Raw genomic sequence first — 22121 nt, 5'->3', positions numbered from 1 at the left:
CATGTTTTCTTTGCATAAGGTAATTAGTGGTAATATGTGACTGATTACGGAAGAAGGAGGATTCATTTACGCATTTTAGAGCGTGTTAGAATCAGGAGTTTTCCTCCACAGTAAACAGAAGTTAGAAATAATGAACCTTCTAACCTCCTGTAGATTTTATTTTGCCTAACCCTGTGGGTATGGCTTACGGGCCTAGAAGAAGTGTCTGCTAGAGGATTACATCAAGTAATCTTAGACTAAAGTGCTCGCTCTCCAATCAGTGTTGTGAAGTGTAGTGCCCCTTGTGTTGTGGAGGGGGCGTCAGATCGGCCCCATAATGCCTCTAGGCCTGGACCTCTGTCGGACTCCCATGACTCAGGGAGAGGGCATGTCGAAAGCCGCAAGAGGGTTACGGGGGCTCCCACCGATCTGGCGTCCCTTCGGCAGAACCTGTTGACGCTTCCCAGGCTGCTAAGATCGTGCACGTGCACGAATCTTGAAGGATTGCTTCTCGTCCTCCGAGGCGTCCTCCCCACACAGGGGTTGGAGTTCTCGGAAGGACTCGCGCCCCCTAAAGAAGCTTGAGAGAAGAGGACGCTTCACGTCCTCTCTCTCGTCACGAGAGGATGAAAGAGTAAAGAGACCACATTTTCCCTTTTAGAAGAATGCACTGGCTCTTTTTCTAAGGGACATTTAAGGAGGCTCATTCATCTTGCCAGAAGAGTGATTTGAGCCTCCTGCGAGTGAACGCTCATGTATATATCATTTATACATTATTAAGGAGGCTCATTCATCTTTCCAGAAGAGTGATTTGAGCCTCCTGCGAGTGACCGCTCATGTATACATCATTTATACATTATTAAGGAGGCTCATTCATCTTGCCAGAAGAGTGATTTGAGCCTCCTGCGAGTGAACGCTCATGTATACATCATTGATACATTATTAAAGAGGCTCATTCATCTTGCCAGAAGAGTGATTTTGAGCCTCCTGCGAGTGAACGCTCATGTATATGAACGCTCATGTATATATCACTTATACATTTATTAAGGAGGTTCATTCATCTTGCCAGAAGAGTGATTTGAGCCTCCTGCGAAGTGAACGCTCATGAAGTTAGAGCTGTTTCAACCTCGCTAGCATTCCAAAAGAATTTGGTAATCAAGGACATATTCGTCTCCTCTCCTCATGGCGCTCCGTATACGTTATGTAACGTTCGCTTTACTTCGAAAAAGCAAGCTGATAAGTTTGACGGCCGGCAAGCTGCTTTGCACAGTCAAACAACTTATGTCTCTGGTCGGCATAAGAAGGGCAATTTAGACGTGAGGAAGCTTTTGGAGGTGCTCGACGTCCTATAAGTAGAGACATTCTCCAGGACGCTCGGCAAGCTCCTTGCGGAAGACGAAAGCCATACGTCTTCCTTTAGTGTTCACACTCTTTAGGACATCGTGCGGCTCTCCATGGAGACTCGCATGAGGACGTCCCTTAAAAATATTCAATGTCATACGCAAAACGCGGTTCGTCATAACATTGAGATGTTGGCAAGGTTCGCTCGCCAGGACGCCTCTTGGCGGGCCTTGCATGCATCAAGGCGCTCAACGAGTTCCTCTCTGAAACGTCGTTCAGAAGACTTGGTGTTCTCTGCTCAGACACGCTCGTAGCTAAGCAGGACGTTTTTTGAGGACGCTCAGCAGGACGCTTTCCAGGACGCTAAGCAGGACGCTTTTGAGGACGCTCGGCAGGATGCTTTTGAGGACGCTCAGCAGGACGCTTTCCAGCACGCTTTTGAGGACGCTCAGCAGGACGCTTTTGTGGACATTCGCCAGGACGCTTCGGTGGAAGCTCGGCAGGACGCTTTGCGAGAGAAAAGATTTGTTGAAGGCGTCTTATTTGCTGTTGAGGATATTTCTTTACAGAAATTTTTAAAAGGATTCGGAGTTAGCGGAGAGACATACCCGAATTTTTTCTTCGATCTCTTTTTCCTCTTCATCGATTTCTTTGAGAATCGGGAAGATTATATACTTGGATTCCTGGGTGACTTTCGGTCATGTTAAAGGGTTTTCCCCTATTAGCAAAGTGCTAATAGTTTTGTCAAGTCAGGACGTTTTCCCCATTGTCATTTAAGTGGGGGACCCCTCATAAATGGGGTAGTTCTCATTGACATAGATTTTAACGTTTTTATCGTTTAAGCGGATAAACTCATTAACAAATTTCGGAAGAGCTCTCATTCATTTTCAGAGGCTCATCCGGGGTTAAGAGAAAGACTTGTAGACTATCCAGGAAGTCTTTTGTCCAATATCATAAGAACATTGAACGGTCTTTTTCGATCCTCGGTTCTCTCTTGATGATCTCTATTCGAATATTACTCCCTTTTCTTGGAAAAGAGTCTTGGCAAAGAGTCAAGGAGTTCTTTTAAAAGTCTCGTTCATTAGAACGTGGACAGTCGTTTTCCTTTCTTTCTCTCTTCCTCGTCGAGGAAAGATGTAGTAGAGAATTCGATGTTCAAATTACTACAATACTTACGTAGTTTATCTTTGCGTCATTTTGCTAACGCATGGGTCAAGTCATATACGCATATCGTATTTACCTCTGCGGATAGAAGCCGAAAGAACTGTTGTTCTAATGTATTTATTTGACACTCCAAGAGTTTTCGGAGTAAGAACAACTCTTCAGGTATTGTTACGACAACACCAACTCAGCTTCTGTATTTAGCGAATTCTGTTTCGTTTAAATAGGCCTGCTTGAGAGTTTCCTTTTGCTCGATAATATCATACCTATTCCTTCGTAAAGGGAGTAGCTGGCAACTTAGGCAGATAGTATTCTGTTCACCATTGAAGCTTTTCTTCGAGGAAGACTTCTCCTTCACTCTTTTTGATAGAGATCGAAGGTGGCCGATCTCCAATCCTTATTTTGTTTTCTTGAAGGAAAGAATTTAGGATGGAGATCGTTGTTCAGAATACTATAAATATACTACGTATATTAACCTCTCGCCGACAATGATTCTACTAAGCAGTTGAATTGTCCGAGGGGTAGGCGCATATCCTAGTTATTCTACGGATTGCGACTTAGACGAGAAGTATTCTAATTGAACTGCAACACCAACTCAGCTTCTGTATTTAGCGAATTTTGTTTCGTTTAAATATGCCTGCTTGAGAGTTCCTTTTGCTCGATAATTTCATACCTATCCCTTCGTAAAAGGAGTAGCTGGCAACTCAGGCACATAGTGCGAGACGATGATCAAGGCTGCTGTTACTGTGATCTACGCAGTACCGGCTAGCTCGGTGTATGCGTCGGTTGGTTACGTCTCTCTCCCTTGCGGGAATGGCTTAATAAACCGTCTCTCTGCCCTACAATCATGGATTTTAGCCTCGGGTTGAGGAAATTTCTAGTAATCTTGAATGATCATACCTGCCGTTTACTTAGAAAAATTTCAACAAGATATCTCTTATACTTGTTAGGTGCGGGTTTTACCGCACGGTAACATTGTGTACGAATCTACCGCGGCATAGCACTATAATAATGCTCTCCTGCTTATGCAAAGCGCAGCCTTATTTAGGGAAGGAAGCAGGCTGAGTGAGGGAATGGATGAGTTTGCTGGGGACCATTTCCTCGCTGGAGAAGCTTGTTTTCCCTGAATAAACAGCAATTCAGACCTCTACAAATTTTCCTCACGAAGAAATTGGAATAACATCAAAGATCTTGTAATTCTAATTTTCTCTCAACGGCTTGAGGATCACCTCAGGTGATAGCGAGAGGGTGCCAGACATCCGAACAGAGAACAGATGTTCTGGCACATTGTCTGAAAGAATTGGAAGCCAAATTGGTCGGCTCTCCAGTTCCTCGAAGGGTGAGGTTGGATCGAGTGGCCCAAATCATCTCGGATAATTTCTCAGCTCTCTCATAGCTCGAGAAGAGAGAATTGGTTATGGGCTTGGGCACGGAACGTAACGATCCTCAAGAGGTTCGTTAAACTAGTGCACGTCCGTGGGGGTCTTCGATCGAAGGCAACAACTACTGACGTCTGAGTAATCCTCACTTAGAAGTATGTCGAAAGGGAGGAGAGACTGAGGGCGTCCTTTCGTTAAGTTTTTCGTAATATTGAAGACGAAGGAGCTTCCTCTTAAGTTGTTCCCTTATTCATGATCCTATGAGGAATTAGCTTTAGTCGCCACATGTTGGCCTCTAAGAGGTTGGATTCACAGAGGTCAGGTAATTCAGAGAATTGTCCAAAGACCCTTCCCGAGAGAATCGGTGTAATCTAACATCGTCACTTAGTGAAGTATCTAATATCTCTCCTCTCTGAGTCTGAAGGCGTTCAGACTATCGAGAAGCGATAAGATCTTCAAGATTAATGGCAGTCTCTTGGCCAAGGCAAAGCAGTGCTGCCTATTTTCAGTTTTCAATCGGAGGGGGCCGTTTCTGGAGATAGTGAAGGGAAATGACTGTCCTCCACCTCGACCTCTGTGAATTTCGTTATGGTTCTATCTTTCCGTATGAAGTATGAGATAAGATAGAAGTCCTAACTATTGTAGAATATGCAAATATGTTGTTGACGGCCTCTAGGCTCAGAGATTCGGTTCTGTCAAACAACAAAGCTTCACGATCTTGAGGTCTGTGGAGATCTTGAAATTCTCTGGATCAAAGGTTCCGGCATGGAACTTAGACGTAGTCTGAGTTTCTGATGCCAAAAGCATTTCGAACCTATCCTTTCTGCGAACTTAATACACGTGACCAGAAAGGCTAATATTCTAACCGCTCTAGCCACGGCAAGGAGGGTTAGTGAGGTTTTAGCCATCATCAGAGGTTTTGGCTTTAAAGGACATAATGCGGTCTGTCCTCTAAGCCTTCCGTTCTTGATAAGAACGAAAACCTGTCTAACCCTTGACCCGAAGGCTTGGAGACCAAGGGTATGGCACAAATTATTGGGCAAGGGCATTAGAGAGTCCTGTGCCCTGTAGGGTCTCTCAAGTTTTATCTTGATAAAACTATAGAAAGTCAAGGTCAACGGACAATCTGCGGTGTTCGTAAAAAGACCAAACTGGTTCATGTCCAAGAACACCCTGGCATTATAGCCAAGGAGTTCTTTTAAGAGGTCTCATTTCATTATGTTTGCATAAAGATTTGAGATTTTTTCTTAATATCAATGCTCAAGAGGTGAGGCGCGGCCTCGGAAGCATTTCAACAGAGCATGACACTCAGTAACATCCTGAGTGTCACGCTTTAGCGAAGCAACTCTGGGTTCGCTTCACACTCCCGACAATCTGCGGTGTTCCGTAAAAAGACCAGACTGGTTCATGTCCAAGAACACCCTGGCATTATAGCCAAGGAGTTCTTTTAAGAGGTCTCATTCATTATGTTTGCATAAAGATTTGAGATCTTTTCTTAATATGAATGCTCAAGAGGTGAGGGCGCGGCCTCAGAAGCAGTTTCAACAGAGCATGACACTCAGTAACATCCTGAGTGCCACGCTTTAGCGAAGCAACTCTGTGTTCGCTTCACACTCCCGACGGGATGTGAAGACGACATTTCAGATCCGTAAGTCGCTAGGACCATACATATCCGTAGATATATTATTGGGTGCAGGAAGCAACACGAATCCTATCCTATAGAAAAGGGATAGGTGTGCTTTTAACTTTGAAGGGTTGGTCGCTTGAGGCGCGTTCCTTTTCTTTAGCCTAGAAGTTATGGAACTAACTTTGATAGGTTAGGTCAGGTGGTGGTTTTAGCTTCGTTGCCCTCAGAAGTATGGTCATATGGTCTAGTCACATTGTGGTCACGCCCCCGTTGACAGATCATCTAGAGCGCACCAGCATTACAGGTCTCTACCTCGCTGGCAACTCTAGTAACGCAGAAGCAGACTTTGGTGACAGTAATCACGAAGTCGGCTATGCTAACAGGTCAGGAACCAAGATGTATATCATCTACTTAATTTAGTTTCCCAAAAATCCTATTCTGTCTCTTCCCACCATCCGAAGGTGGGATTCAGCTATATATATATCTGTCAGGTAAGTTTCATGAACAAAATGTTATTGTTATAATACAATTAAGTTTGTTCATACTTACCTGGTAGATATATATAATTAAAGTGCCCACCCACCTCCCCTCAGGAGACAGTGGCACTGATAAAATATGAATAGAAAATGGGAATAGTTCCTGATAATCCGCCTCCCAGCGGCGGGAATGGGTACTACCACCTGGCCGCCACTGCGTGTGCCGCGAATTTTTAAATTCTGTCGGACTTCAGAAAATACAGCTATATATATATCTGCCAGGTAAGTATGAACAAACTTAATTGTATTATAACAATAACATGTTAATATATTAAATTTAGGGTGTCAAGATAATTAAGGGGGCACTTTTAGCAGAAATAAGGGAAATGAAGTAGTAGTACATATCAGGATCAAGCAGATAGCTGGGGCTGAAGAGATGATGCAGACACTTTTTAGCTTTAGTAATTACCTACAGTGCACTAAGGGACATCCCCCAGATCCTGAATGCACCCATTGATGGTGACTGTAAGAGACAAAAAATGTTGTCCAACTTCCTAGCTCTTGGGTTCAATTACCATGTAGTAAAATGAGTGTCAATGCCAGCAACTTTCACTTAGTTGATGTTGAAATACTGTCAGTAGCTCATCATAAAAATGCAAAACTCAGAGTGGCAGCAGAACATCACCAAGGGGACAACATTGCTGATATAATGAATAAGGTAGCAAGAAAATATCTGATAGTACTAGTCAAAATGGAGAGCTTCCTACAAGTTTGTAACAGAGGTAAGGAAGCCTCACTTTTGATATTTTGCAGCTTGGGACTTCATTACTTTATATGAAGAAATGTAGAGGCTTCTTAAGACCTAGGGAGGTGATAAGTCTGGTTCAGTCATATTTAGTGAACATTTATCACTTGACACCCTCTAAGATGAAGCAGTGTTTTTTAACGGTATGTTTTTTAGGTGTGACCAGACTGTAGTGAAACTGATATTGAAGCGGAACCTATATAGAGCGTTGGCTTAAATAACAGATATTGAACAGTATTTTGTGAGGGTCATGCTAGCTACAACCTAAAGAAATAAACGTTCAAGATCAACACAAGTGCTGTGACTTTAAGGGTTGGTTTGTAAGGCTATTTGGTCATACTGCTTCGGGTGTGTGCACAAGTTTTGCCGTCCAACATGCCTCTCCACCTCCTTGAATTCTCTTCACCAGCAGTTCAGTGCCCTCTTATCGCTTGTCTCTTGAGACTTTGATCCTGGTGTGCTATCCAAGTCCAATAATTTTTTTGTAGTGAAAAATTCACATTTCATAGAGATGGAGAAGCACTGGCACATTTCTTCTTGCAATGTTTTTTTTTTTTTTTTAGAATTCAACTCATTCATTCTTTCAAGGTGGTATATTTAGCACAGCCTTTTCTTACTTGCAGATGTGTAAATGAGTCTAATTTTCCCTTATTTAGAACCCTCATGTTTTAGGCTCGGATGCTAGCATATCCCAAAGATCTTTCTTGACTAATGGCTGTGAAAGGTATTTAATCAAGTCTCTTAATCTGGTGTGCAAAGATGGCCATTTGTTTTTATTTTTGTTCATTCTTTTGAATCAAACTCTCTTTGATAAGGAACCAAAACTTGTACCATCTTACAAGTTCAGGTTTTAGTGATTTATGAAGTCAGCTATAGAACCAGTTGTAGAGTGTTCAAATATTTGTAAAGGGATGGAATAACATTAGCTTTAAGAAATACTTACTTCCCTACCTAAGGTATCTTTTCATTTAATACTGACCTTGTGACATGTAGCATCAGTGAGGTCTTAAATGTAGGTGTTGAGGCATATATCCAAAGATGACATCTGGTTTCTTGATCTTGTCCTTCACAGAAAAATATTTCTAGTTCTTTGCCAATAAGTTCTCGGCAATCTTGAAGTTCAACTCTTTTTGTATTAGAAAGATCATACTTTTTGGTTCTCACTTTTCAGCCAAGTCATCTTTCAAGTTTCATTACTTTTCTTCCTTCTACTCAATCCATCTTTTAAACTTTGCCCTCTACAATATTCCTTGATCATAAGGCTAATTATTCTGCATCCTTGAAGACTGATACGGCCACTGGCTGGCATGGATTGCAGCCCCTAGTGATTTGTGACAAAATGGCCTCTGTGCTATGCTGTCATTTATGTTTGATTGTAAATTCATGCTTTTTAAAAACCCACCGGTTTAGCTGAGCCAAAAGAAAAGTGACTGACGTAATCATTCCAACTATCATGCTGCTTTCACTCAAATATTCAAAACTGCACTCTGCTTTTTATACCCAGTATTCATTTCTCTTCCTTTGAATTGCTTCTATTGCCTTTCTAAAGCAAGATCTGATGCAGACCCTGTTCATTCCACTGATGTTTTTTCATCTTCTCTGGAAGACTAATGAGAATTGTTTGTTGTTGCTTTTGAAACTCAAAAGCAGTAGACTGCTCTGTTACCTACATTTCAATGCTGATGGTGCATCTGTTTCCTTCATCTCTATAGGTGCTCTTTAATGGTTAGGTTTTCCTTGCTTCTTTTCCTCCTTTGTCAACAAGCGTTTTTGGTGTACCACTTCCATCCTTTGCTTTACCAGTGATTCATCCCTTGGTATTTCTTCTGTCCTTAACATTTTAGTCTTTGGTTGTCATGTGCACTTGATCTCTGCTCTGTCTTTCTGTTAACCTTAACCTTTAGATCATATATAAATGGGGATCCTACATTTCATTGAATCTCACTGTCTCCACCCAGTTTGTCTTCTTGCTTGTCCAATATTTTTTTAAATTCTTTTTTTACTTTTTTTTTTGCTGGAAATTTAGTTGAGCTCCTCAGTTGGTCCAACATTTCAGGTTCAAGTTATTTCACACTGGTTTTGGAGAGAGGAAGTGGTTCAAACGTTAAAATTCTCTTGTAAAAAAATAAGTTTTTGTTTTGATGCCAAAAGGTCTTTTCTCCATCCTAATGATAAAAGCTTTATGGTGACCTTGCCCATCCATGTTTGAAATATTGTTTTCATTTCTGTGTTACTTTATGTTTTACCTACCTTCACAACAGGATTGAACGAAAGACAGTTTTGATTAAAGACCCTGCCCGTACCTGTTTCTTAGATCCAGTTTTTCTCTGCTGCCAAGCTGCAACTTCTCTCTTTTTCTAATATCTATTTTGGCAGCTGTGCAGAAGAGCTTTAAGAGTCCCTCTTTCCTTTGGCAGCTACAGAACACCTATGGAGCCACCATGTTCTTTGATTTATTCTCTGGAAATCAGTATTCTTGTGATAACAGGGCTCAGTTAATTTCTCTCTTTTGGGTGCTGCTTCACTTTCCCTTCAATCCTTCAAGGGACAGTTCTGTTTCTTACTTTGAAGTCGAGCTCCACTTTTTTGCATACCACTTTTATCTTGTTTTCTTCTGGCTTGGGCTGGGGAAGGGTGTTAGGTTTCTTGCCCCTTTTCTAAAAAAAAACCATGCTATCTAATTCAAGGTGTTATGAAGAACCAATATGACAAGTTTTTTGTTTACACCTTTGGCAATGCAGCTTTTGCTACAAAAAGAGCTATGGCACTGTGAGTGACTTAAGTTTGATAACCATAGTGTAATTTTGATCAGACTTGAGGTATTCCAGACTGTTTGAATCTGAATGTGATGGTTTAGAAATGGTGTAAATACATTATAATTGTATTTTTCTCAATCCAAGAAATGAATATGCATCTACTTCTTCTTAAGCTTGGAGCTTCTTAGTAGTATATTAATGAAAGATTTTATAATTGTGAATACAACTCATTATAAAATTACTTTTTAGGGAAGGCCTGTTTGGGTTTATTGAAGGGTATATGGCTCAGTGATGGTTAACATTGTCAAAATAATCATAGGGCTCTTGTTTAAAGGCAATCACTTTTATGTTGAATTTACATTATTGTACCTATATCTCTTAGGGAAAGAAGAAAAAAAATTTCTTTGGTAACAGTTTTGAAAACTCTTCTTGTTAAATTGTAATGTTTCTTGGAAAAGTATCACAGAAGATGAAAAGAAGGAATAGCTTTCATGTCTGAACTATCATTTTCTCCCCATCAGGTTTCTTGACATGGGATGGGCTGGAGCAGATTCGTGTGACATGGTCGGAATCTGGTCACGTTTGCCTCCCGAAGAGGTTGCCCGGGTTGTACAGTTGGAGCTTTTGGATGAGCAAGAACTGCTACATCAGCTTTTCCGTCACTATGCGATCACCACTGCTTGGACTGACCACCGCTGGTCTGACATTCAGCTGTAATGTCTTGCAAAAGTATAACTTTAAAGAGCTTGGCATATATTATACATAAATATATTATATACTATACTATAAATAACTGTGAAAAGGAATAAAATTATATGAACTTGATTTCTTTTTGTCACAGTTCAAATTCAGTTATGGTCTGGGTCCTAAAGAGTATTCTGAGATGTACTTGGCTGCTATTTTGAGATAACTTTAAACTCCTCGAAATCCCAGGCCACTGATCTAAGAGGGAGACACCAAATGATTGTTGAATGAGAGCTATGTATTTTAAAGGTAACCAAAGAGATTTTATGCAACTAATGTTTACTTAAGAAGTACTGTAAATAACTTCAAGGCACCTTGTTAAGTTGAAGGTATTATTCTTGACTAAAAATTAACCATTAAACCCCACAGAGGGGTACTGCCATCAGTGCACTTCACAGGGTGTACTGTAGGCATTACTTAAGTTATTTGCAGCATCCCTATTACCCCTAGCTGCAACTCCTTTCATTCCTATTGTTGTGCCTTCCATTCAAATTCTCTTTCTTCCATCTTGCTATCCACCTTCTCCTAACACCTGTTTCCTAGTGTTACTGCAACGTTTTCCTACTGTTACACCTTTCGAACCTTTCTACTCTGTTTCCCTTTCAGTGTTGAATGACCAAATAGGTCCCAGTGCTTGACATTTGGCCCAAACTCTATAGTATTCTATTCCTTTCCATTAACTATTGAATTTAAGGACAATGGAAAAAAACAATGAGTGAAGGATAAATAATGATATCAATGTATTAAAATACGTAGTGTATAATGATTAATAAGTGAATCAGATCTTGGTCAGTGCTGGAGTGCCGATTGTTCTGAATGGGTTACCTTTTAGGCTTGTACTATTTTTGTGATTTGGCCAAAACTTTAAGTTCTTTACTTTTCCAGGTGTTTTATCACAAAGTCACTGCTTTGTAGCAGGATTTTATACATTTTTTTTCATGTCCACACTAATCTGTAAAAGCATTATTTCCAGAATCTGTTTAGGAACAAATATCACAAATATCAGGGTAACAAATAGACAAGGTGATAACACTGAATGGGAAGTGCAATAATGCTTCCAAAATTATACCGTCAAAGATATATGTCTTTATACAGCACTCGGCAATGATAATATTTTATGTAAGCAAAGCTCTTATAATAGAGTTTTATTGGAGAGGATTTCCACAGCTGTTCAGTACTGTATATACCAGAAGACATCTTTGTAACAGCACAGTATATACTGCAAAGGTCTGTAATGTTATTTTTTTACAATAATGTTATCATGATTCTTGTTCTAATATCGTTTTCTTGCAGGAGAATTGTTCATACGCGAACAAACCTTCGGTCTTAACAATAGGATAATTTCTAGCGCCTAGCTGGATCTGGTTAAAAAGCAGGTGAAAGCAAGGAATCTTGTGATATCTGGCAACGCATGCGTAGCTTGGGCCAGGATTGGTCAAGGACGACGCCGCTACGCCAGTCTTTTCTTTGACTGCCTGGGCGAGAGTTGTGTTAACCTCTCTTGGCCTTTTCCCAGTTCATTGCCCATTTCGTTTCTTTTAGTGTTTGTGTTGCCTGGTATTATGGCTTCTTCTGCTCCTTCTCAGCATCAGCGTATGTGCCTCTGAGTTCCTGGTTTTCCGTGTTCTTGTTTTTTGGCTTTGGCAGCGACCGACCCTCACATTACATGCAGTAGGTGTCGTTCAAATTTTTGTACTATTATGAATCCGTGCATGGAATGCCGGGCATGGCCTAAGGGGCAGTGGAGGTCGTTTTATAGCAAGAGAGAACATCGGAGGGTTTTGACTCTTCCTACTTGGGAGGGTTTTTCGCTTATTCCCGATGTTTCGTCTCATGCAGTAGTCAACCCCCATAGTAGCGTTCTCCCTGCATCTCCTTCCTTTTCTTCCATTGATTCGTCAATGGAAGTATCGGGAGGCTGCCAGGGTAATTTTTGTAATGTAGCCCCCTCTTCCTCGGGAGTTTATTTCGTTCTCGAGAAGGGCGAGGCTTTTTCATCAGTCTCTTCTCTTCCAGTGGAGGCATCCAAAATGGCGGCGATTTGGAAGACGCTTGGGCTAGGGGGTACCCCGTCCTTGGAGGGGTTGCTAGTGCATTTTGTGGAGGCTCGCACCCCCCTTCCCGGTCTGGCCAGGCCATCCCCCCTCCTCCCGGCCTTGTCTTGGTGGGTAGCAGCAGTCGGCCATCTTGTATTGCTCTACCAGTGCCTGCCGCCTCTTCGAGTCGGAGTGACGCTGCGGCGTCAGCCCCGTTGATTACGTCACGGGGTCCATCTTTGTGTATTCCTTCGCCAGTGGCGTCTTTCCAGCCGTGACGTCACCGCCGCTTGTGACGTCACTCACATCGATGACGTCTCTCCCAGTCGTCTCCTCTGCTCCGCCTTGCTCAGCCGTGACGTCATCACTGCCGCCCAGTTTGCTACATCTCCCTTCCTTGTCTTCAGAGCCTTCTCTGGCACATCAGTCTGAGGTCATATGCCAGGCAGTGCTTCAAAGGTTGGACTCTGTATTGGATGTGAAGTTGGCTGCCTTATTGGTTGGGAGGACTGGTATAAAATGTGTTGCTTCGTCCCCACCTCTTGAGAAGAGTGTGCATAAGAAACTAGTGCTGTCTTCCTCTCCCTCTTCCCCCTCTATGCCTCATCGGCGTATCAAGCGTTGGAAGGCTAAGGACTCTGCCCTTCCTTCGCCTTCAAGGGAGGAACAATGTGGATGTGTTCCCGAGAGTGCTGTGGTTTCGGGCAGTGTTAATGGTGTGTGTTCTACAGGAGTTGCTTCGTCCTCTGCTTCAAATCTCGAGCGTGTGACACCCCCACCCCCCCTGGTCCGTGCACATTGCGAGCATGTTGCAACCTTCCCTGCCTGTGCACGTGATGTTAGTGCTCCTTCTTCTCCAAGGCCTATTCATCGCCATAAAGATCTGAAGGTGCCTGTCAAGAGGTCGAAGGTAGTGAGCACGGAGTTGATGCAGCTGGAGTGTTTGCCTGCCTCTCTCACTGGTGCTTCCAGGAGTTCGACTCTAAGGGATTCTCCGTCGATCTCAAGTGTTCGAGTTTCCCCCCCATCTCACGTACGTACGTCTGCCATGCCCATGACTGTACATGGACATGTGGAGTCATCTATTGAGGTAAGTGATGTTCCTAGTGTTATAGTGGCTTCGTCTTGGAGGCCGACGCTTGGACCCAGCCCAGACAGGTTAGTAGGGGTTTTGGACTGTTTGGCTGCTAACATTTCCATTGATTTGGTGGAGAAGGAGCTTTAGAAGAACTTACACACCCTTCTCGTCGTCGGTCTCCATTGCCGGAGCAGGAGGAGGGAGACACGCAAGAGTTTCTGTCTTCCTTTTCAGAAGTTGTTGATCTCATTCGTGGGTTTAACAATTTGGAAAGTAGGACTCAGGCTCGGTCGTCTTACACTCCTTCTTGCTTGGAAGCCTTGGCGGGAGCTACTCAGGACCCCAAATCATCTCTTCAGCTCCCTCTGTCGGAGCACGTTCAGTCGGTCTTGCAGAAGATTAACGCCTCTGTTTCGGACCGGGACGGGTCGCTTCGCTCTAGGGGCTCTACCAAACTACTACCCCCGCCTCTCACGAGACATAGGAAGTACTATGCTACGAGCTCTGGATTTTTTGTTGTCATGCTATCTTAACCCAGACGTCATTCGCCTGAAGCCAGGTTTGACTTTGGAACAGGTGAGGTCAGTGGCTCCGTCCTTGTCTCCGCAAGATACCTCAGCTTTAGAATCTACGGCAGCCTCCATGTTGCAGACGGTTTCTTGGCTGGACCTCTGGTCTGTGGTTATTGCCAAGATAGCTTCCGACAGGTCCCCGGAAGGGTTGGTGAGTGCCTCCTCGCTTGCCAGTCTGTTGCAGTCTAGGGGCAAGGCGTTTTCATATTTGGCTCGCCTCAGTGTGAATTTATGGGCTAGGCTAATCTTCTTCTGATTAGGAGGGATGCGGCTTTGTCTAGGATGGAGAGATCGCTCGACACCGAGTCTTTGCTGGCATTGAGGAACGGAGATCTGTTGGAGTCCCAAATTTTTTTTCCTTGGGCAGAACTCGAAAATGCGATAGACCAGCGCCGGGCTGACACCAAAGACCGACTGGTGCACCAGTCCGTGTCTAAGTCAGAGTCTCGTCTTTGGATACGTCCGGCTCCTCCTCCTCCCCGGGTCCAGCAGCAGTCGAGGAGATCGTCGCCTGGTAGGCCATCGAGGACTTTGAGTTCGGCAGGGCCTTCCCGTTCGACACAGCCTAAGTCTGATGATCGACGCCCCTTTCGCTCTCGCTCCTTTAAGCCAAGAATGGGCCCAAGGGGCAGAGGTAAAGGGGGCCGTTGGTAGGTCATTGGGCCAAATGGCAGAGTTATGGGGCGGAGAAGTGGATGGTAGATGTCCTTCAAGTGGGATACCTACTACCATTCGACTTCTCTCCTCTGTCGGACAAGCCACAGCTCAGGAAGGCATATCCTCCAGATTCTCTGAAGTTCTTGGCTCTTCGGGAGGAAGTGCAGAAAATGCTGGACAAGGATGCGATAGAGGAAGTAGTGCGTCCGTCCCCGGGGTTTTACAGTCACATCTTGGTGCCCAAGGTGTTGGGAGGATGGAGGCCTGTGATCGACTTATCCACCTTGGATCACTTCATTAAGAAGACACGGTTCAAGATGGAGACCCCGCGCTCAGTGTTGGCAGCCGTGAGGGAAGGCGACTTCATGCTGTCGATAGACTTAAGGGACGCATACTTCCAAATCCCTGTTCATCCCACGTCCAGGAAGTTCCTTCGCTTCTCTCTTGTGGACAAGATCTTCGAGTTCAAAGTCTTGTGCTTTGGGCTGACGACAGCCCCTCAAGTGTTCACAAGGGTCTTCTCTCTCGTGTCAAGTTGGGCCCATGGTAAGGGGATCCGTTTGCCGAGGTACCTTGACGATTGGTTAGTCTGGGCAGTTTCCAGGGAGAAGCTGCTGCAGGACAGGTATCATCTACTTTGGTTCTGTCTGGACTTGGGCATATTAGTCAACCAGGAAAAGTCGAACCTCGTACCCACTCAAAGGATCCTCTACCTGGACATGGTCATCGATACGACAGTGATAAAAGTTTTCCCGTTAGATCAGAGATAGGAGAAGTTGCTGTCAAAGTCACATCAGTCAGTTCATCAGTGGCAGGTTCTTCTGGGAGTGTTATCTTCCCTGGAGAAGCTGGTCCCTCATGAGCATCTTCATCTTCAGTCTCTGCAATGGAGATTGGGAGAATTCTTGTCTCCAGCAGGGACTCTCCCCTGTTCATGGTTCCTCTGTCTCTGGAAGTGAGAGAAGACCTTCGTTGGTGGTTGGACGACCAGAATCTGTTGAAGGGTGTCTATCTGCGGTCTCTCCCACCAGACTTCCTTCTGTTCTTGGACACTTCCCTCGCGGGTTGGGGCGCGCACTTAGGCGGCCTCATCGCTTCAGGCATTTAGAGTTTGGAGGACAAGCAGCAACATATCAACGTCTTGGAGTTGAAGGCGGCTTTCCTGGGTCTGAAGAAGTTTCGGGGGAAGTTAGAGGGTCATTCTGTCATTCTCATGACAGAACAAACAGGGAGGCCTGGTTTCACATCAACTTCACGCCTTGACCATCGAGCTTCACCAGTGGGCGGTCAGCAATTCGGTAGAGCTCTCAGCCAGGTATATCCCAGGGAAATGGAATGTGGTCGCAGACAAACTCAGTCGCCGGGATCAGATCCTAGGCACAGAGTGGTCCCTTCATCAAGTGATAGCAGATAAGCTTTTCCAGATTTGGGGGAGACCCATGCTGGACCTTTTTGTGACACGCTTCAACAGGAAGCTGGAGGTGTTCTGTTCAGTGGTTCCAGATCCTATAGCATTGGCAGAGGATGCATTCCAACATCCCTGGGACAACCTGGAGGTGGATGCCTTCCCTCCGTTTTGTTTGATCTGTCAGGTTCTGAACAGGCTGATGAGTTCACAGGGTCTCAGGATGATTTTGGTAGCCCCTCTGTGGCCTCAGGCGGGATAGTTTCCAGATCTGCTGTCGTTGTTGTCAGAGGTTCTGATGGAGATTCCCCCTTGGCAACATCTTCTGTGTCAGCCCCATGCAGAAAGGTTCCACCAGTCAGTAGAATCCCTCTCTCTTCACGGTTGGAGGCTATCAAGTATCTCCTCCGAGCGAGAGGCTTTTCTCAGAGAACAGCTGGGCACACGTCCAACATTCTTAGAAAGTCGGCCTCCACAGTTTACCAAGGCAAATGGGCGATCTACTGTGATTGGTGTCGTAAATGGGGGTTTTCTCCACTTGCGACTTCTATTCAGGGAATAGCAGACTTTTTAACCTTCCTCAGAGACGAGAAACGATTGTCTGTTTCTGCTATTAGAGGCTACAGGGCGGCACTGAGTTTGGTGTTACGCCTTAGTGTATCGACATCTCCTCTTCCCGAGAACTTTCCCTGCTAGCTAAGGGGTTTGAGTAGTCGAGTTCTCCTAGGGAGCTCAAGCCTCCAATGTGAGATGTTTCCTTGGTTCTTAAGAGCTTCACTGAGAGTCCATATGAGCCCTTGCGTTGCTCATCTGATGGGAACCTGACGCTCAATACAGTTTTCCTTCTGGCTTTGGCATCTTCCAAGAGGGTAATGGAGCTCTACGGTCTGAGCTATGAGGTGAAACACACCAGGGGTTGGGGGTCGATGTCCTTCGAATTTGTCCCGTAATTCGTGGCCAAGACCCAAAATCCCTTGATGCATGATGACAGGTTCACTTCATTTTCCATTCCATCACTGACTGACTTTGTGGGTGGTGATGCTCAAGAGCTTTTGTTGTGCCCTGTCCGGGCCCTGCATTGCTATCTTAAAAGGACTTGGCACCTCAGACCAGACTGCCGCAGACTTTTTGTTAGCACAGGCTGTACAAAGAAAGAGGTGTATAAGAATACTATCTCTTTTTGGATACGGGAAGCCATCAGACAGGCATACTTGACTCTTGATGATTCCACCACCACGTCTGCGCAGGATAGAGCATATTACGTTAGAGGTATTGGTCCCTCTCTGGCTTTCAAAAAGAACTTGGCTGTACATAGTGTTGAGCACTGGTACTTGGTTACGCCAGTCCACGTTCACCTCTTTCTATCTTAAGGATGTTGCCCACAGATCTACGGACACGTTTTCCTTGGGTCCTGTGGTGGCTGCCCAATAGGTTGTGTAACTCATAGTTGCCCTTAAGAGGGCACCTTTCTATCTTACCTAAGATGATTGTGTGGATGAGAGAATGAGTGAGTTGGCTGGTCTCCTTTTTCTTGTATCTTTCCTTCTTCCTTCGGGCGGTTTTAGGAATAGACACATCATTTGCTGGACTGGTCTGATACAGGTGAGTGAGGTAGTCATACTGGTAGTGTGGTCGTGCAATATACAAATATCTTGCCCGCTGTTTGGTAGCATATGCTCGACTCCTTGGGAAGGAGTTGGGAGTTATACAAACCCTGGTGTATCGGTTTGTTATTGGACAGTCAAAGTTTCTGTTTGGTTCCCTATACAATGGTTATCCCATATATCATTGTATGTCACTCAGGTTCTGAGTGGTTAGATATCAATTTATCTAGCTTCTCAATGGGCTTCAGTCCCTCTCCAAGAACCTTTTCTTTGGGAGCTGGACTGGTGGGTAGGCCCGCAGCCAGTCTAGGATGTCTTATACAGTGGTACCTCGACATATGAAAGGCTCAACTTACGAAAAACTCGAGATACGAAAGCAAATACGAAAAATTTTACAGCTCTACATCCGAAAAGTTTTCAAGATACGAAAGGTTGTTGCTGTAAAGTCCCGAGATTCGCCTGGACCACCGAGAGCAATTTTAAAACTCCTGCGCCGCCAGCTGAGTAAACTCGCCACCATCCTCCCGCTCTCCCATTGGTTCCTGATGCTAGTCACCCCATAAGATCCTGCTCTCCTATTGGTCAGCATCTACCCCTTGTGCTTTTAAGTATTCTATTGGTAAAAGGATGCTGTAAATTGAAAAACTTATTAATGCAACACATTTAATAAAAAAAAACATTAGGTAAAGATAGAATAAAGAATAGAAATGAATGGTTATTATACTGTTTGGTAGTTTCAGTAGTTGAAGAGAGATAATGAAAATTTATGGCTTACTGTGTAAAGTGATTGCTTGGCAATCGTTCGATACTCGTAAGTGCTGGATGTTGTAAACACAAGTTTGGAAGCTTTTTTTTGTTTGTTTACTATAGTTAATGGTTACTTAATAATTATTTGAAATGAGTACATGCAATACATTTAATAAAAAAATTGTGAATTAGATATCATAAAATATAAAATAAATCAGACTGCCAACAAATACGTATTTTTTAGAATTCTTCTTCTGTTTTAATATTACGTTACGTATATGTTTCACTATAGCTGTCAGTAACTCGGTATCTCCATTAGGCAAAGATTGAATAAAGAATAGAAATGAATGGTTATTATACTGTTTGGTAGTTTCATCAGTTGAAGAGAGATACTAATGAAAATTTATGGCTTACTGTGTGCTAGGAAAAGTGATTGCTTGGCGTTCGTTCGGTACTCGTAAGACAGTAAGAGCTGAATGTAAACAATCGATTGGAAGATTTTGTTTGTTTGTTTGTGTATTATAGTTAATGATTAATTAATAATTATTTGAAATGAGTACATACTGATTATTTATACATTATATTGGTATATTCTAAGCTTTTAGCTTCTTAGGTTTAGATGTCAGAATCATAGACTAGGCTACAGTAGCAACCGCTAACATAGCCTAGGCTTATTGCTAAGGGACATATGCTAAAGTCCTAATATATGCAGTAAAAATGGGGTTGAACATTACATGCAATTGAATATTACTCAAGTATGTACAGTATTGTGCCATTTTGGAGTCATATTTCTTCCGTCGGATCGGCGTCGTAACCGTAGAACATGTGTTTTAGGCCTGGAAATATAATTTATTGTGGTGTTTTTGGAGGGCTTGGAACGGATTAGCCATTTTACATGAAAAATGTAGTCCAAGATACGAAAACCTCATGATACGAAGGGCGCATTGGAACGGATTAATTTCGTATCTCGAGGTACTACTGTACCTCCCTCCAAGTATGAGTCTATCCTATTGTTAAGACCGAGTTTGCGTATGATCAGAGGTGACGAATATAAAATGACAAATTTTCTATGGCAATATGCATTTTTCTTAGCTGCAAACCTGAGATCTTAACATTATACTAGCCGCCCCTCTGTTTGTTAAGTCATCCTGAGTTGGGAAAGACTGGCGTAGCGGCGTCGTCCTTGACCAATCCTGGCCCGAGCTATGCATGCATTGCCAGATATCACAAGATTCCTTGCTTTCATCTGCTTTTTAACCTTATCCAGCGAGGCGCTAGAAATGATCCTATTGTTAAGACCTCAGGTTTGTAGCTATGAAAAATACAAATTATCATAGAAAATTTATCATTTTATATTAGTCACTTCTGATCAAGGGTTCCATCTCTATAAATTCCAGTTTAAGACTTGACTATTAGTGGAGCAATGGAGTGTAGCACCAAGGGAAACAAGTTGAGTCGTCTTCAGGGTATGAAAAGGACACTACCATTCAGGTTGGGGGGGTTACTCTTCCTGCGTGAGGGTAGGAATGAGAATATCTCATGTTGGCCCTTGCAGAAATATCTGGAATCTGGCGCAAGTACCAATGGAGCAGCACACTAATTTTTTTATTGAGCTACTGTGCAATGTTTTTTTCATTTTTTTAACATTATACATTCTTACCCTGGTTTGTATGGAAGTGTAGAGCTCCACTGCTTGAATCTGGGTCAGCTGCCAGCTTTAGCCAGTAATCACAAAGCTACCCACCATGCTTAAGGTATTTATCTGTTCTTTTTTCATCTGCAAAGTCTGGTCAAAAGAGGTTAGGCGTTGCATATGGAAAAACAAGCAACAGGTACTACATCCATGACTCGATGGCTACATTTATGATTGGCTGCTAAAGCTGGTGGCTGAGCCAGATTTATTCAGGGGGCCTTGTGAAGCTTTACTGAAGCATACTGTCACAGGAACTGAACCTGTGTGGAGGTAGACTTTTTATTTTTTTCTCTCTCTCTCTCTCTCTCTCTCTCTCTCTCTCTCTCTCTGTTAGCTATACAGGATTGGGAAATTTATAACAAAAAGGAAAAGTATGCTTGATATGCATATTGTTCTAAGTAGTCTGGGACAGGTAAGAGCACTGGAGAAGGTTCATCATGAAAATGGCCAAGGGTTGTGAATCTGGGGAAAAAATAAATTTCTCAGGTCAATGGAATCAAAGAAAATGAATTTAGCACCAACACTTTTTCCTCCTACCATTGTTTCTCCTGTGACCAAGAGACTCATTTGACAGTGGGTACATCCCTGGGTAAAGAAGATAAGGAAGCAAGCTGAAATACCACCTTTTCATTTTGAATTTCCCAGAGACAAGTTGCGGAAGGATGTGCAAAGTATATGAAATGAGGCAATGCAAAGGGATTTGTTCCTCAATTCCCTCTTTACTAGTAAGAAGGGCAAAGGAAGATGGTAGTACTTATGGCTGAAATAAACAGTGGATAGTAAATCTGTTAGTACTGGAAGTGGAATGCATGTACACAAATAGCTACTAGGAAAACAGTGGTCCCTGAGGGGATGTAATTCATCTTATCCTGAGTTAGACTTCTGTATATCATCTGTTACTGATCCAGGACTCTGCAGAGCTTAAATAATTGCCATAACTTCACGTATCATAAGTCGAGCACCTGTCGCACAGTACATTCGGTAACTGTGAAGCGCCGGGAAACTGTGGTACAATGGGTAACCATGGAATTGTGAATTGTCAAGAACAATCAGATTAGTGAATATAGTGCCTCAGTGGCATGGTTGGTATTGTGTCTCATTCCCCTGAGGAGTGAGAGATGCGTATTTCTGGTGATAGAAGTTCACTCTCGACGTGGTTTGAGAATCGTGTAAAGCCGTTGGTCCCGTTGCTGAATAACCACTGGTTCCTTGCAATGTAAAAACACCATACAGACAAACAAATTAGTAAATAATGTGAACCATTGGGAAGCAGTGACACTTTGAACCACTGCAAACCGTCAGTCATACATGGCACAATTGTGCAATAGTGGCTCATCAGGTAGCTTTATTTTGAGATATCAGTAACAGGAACCACAACTCTTAATAGTGACTTTTGTTTCATGAGAATGAGATCACAAAGCCTCTTCACCCCTCGGGTGCACTGCAGGCTACTGCCCAGAATTTGGTTGACTGGCAGATTTTTCATATTTGTGGGATAGCCATGTTCATTGAATCCCCATAAGGGGGTAAAGCGCCTCAGCGGCGTGGTTGGTATGGTATTAGCATCCCACCTCGATGGTCGCGGATTTGATTCTCGGCCATTCCATTGAGGAGTGAGAGATGTGTATTTCTGGTGATAGAAGTTCACTCTCGACGTGGTTCGGAAGTCATGTAAAGCCGTTAGTCCCATTGCTGAATAACCACTGGTTCCATGCAACGTAAAAGCACCATGCAAACAAACAAACAAAACAACTGTTTTACCTCCTTCCTTCAATCTTGCTTTCCAACCTCTCCAACTATTACTTCTTGGTGCAACTGAGGGGTTTTCTCCAAGTTCCACATTTAATCCTTGTACTTCATCTTTATTTTCAGTAGCTCTTTGCTGTTCAACCACTCCAACTCCGTTTTCACAGTCTTGAGCGGTGAATAGCCGAAAAAGCCCAGTAGAGATCAGAATATAGAATTTAGGCCAAAGGCCAACCACTGGGACCAATGAGGTCATTCAGTGCTGAAAGGGAAACTGACAGTAAGAAAGTTTGAAAGTTGTAAATTTGAAACGGT

The 22121-nt window shown here is 43.4% G+C and overlaps 1 protein-coding gene across 1 annotated transcript in view; it reads left to right on the top strand.

Annotated features, from left to right (window-relative positions):
• The window catches only part of LOC135199477 (leucine carboxyl methyltransferase 1-like), a 344037-nt gene extending 333688 nt beyond the window's left edge, over positions 1–10349 (top strand). Inside the window, exon 5 of the mRNA XM_064227566.1 lies at positions 10046–10349. Within this exon, the coding sequence (XP_064083636.1) occupies positions 10046–10241 (196 nt within the window). The 3' untranslated portion in view covers positions 10242–10349. The remainder of the gene's footprint in view (positions 1–10045) is intronic.
• The last annotated feature ends 11772 nt before the right edge of the window (positions 10350–22121 follow it).

Source organism: Macrobrachium nipponense, chromosome 25, assembly GCF_015104395.2.
Source record: "Macrobrachium nipponense isolate FS-2020 chromosome 25, ASM1510439v2, whole genome shotgun sequence".
NCBI lineage: Eukaryota > Metazoa > Arthropoda > Malacostraca > Decapoda > Palaemonidae > Macrobrachium > Macrobrachium nipponense.
Note: the sequence above shows the minus strand (reverse complement) of the source record. Positions and strands in the feature narration are given on the sequence as shown.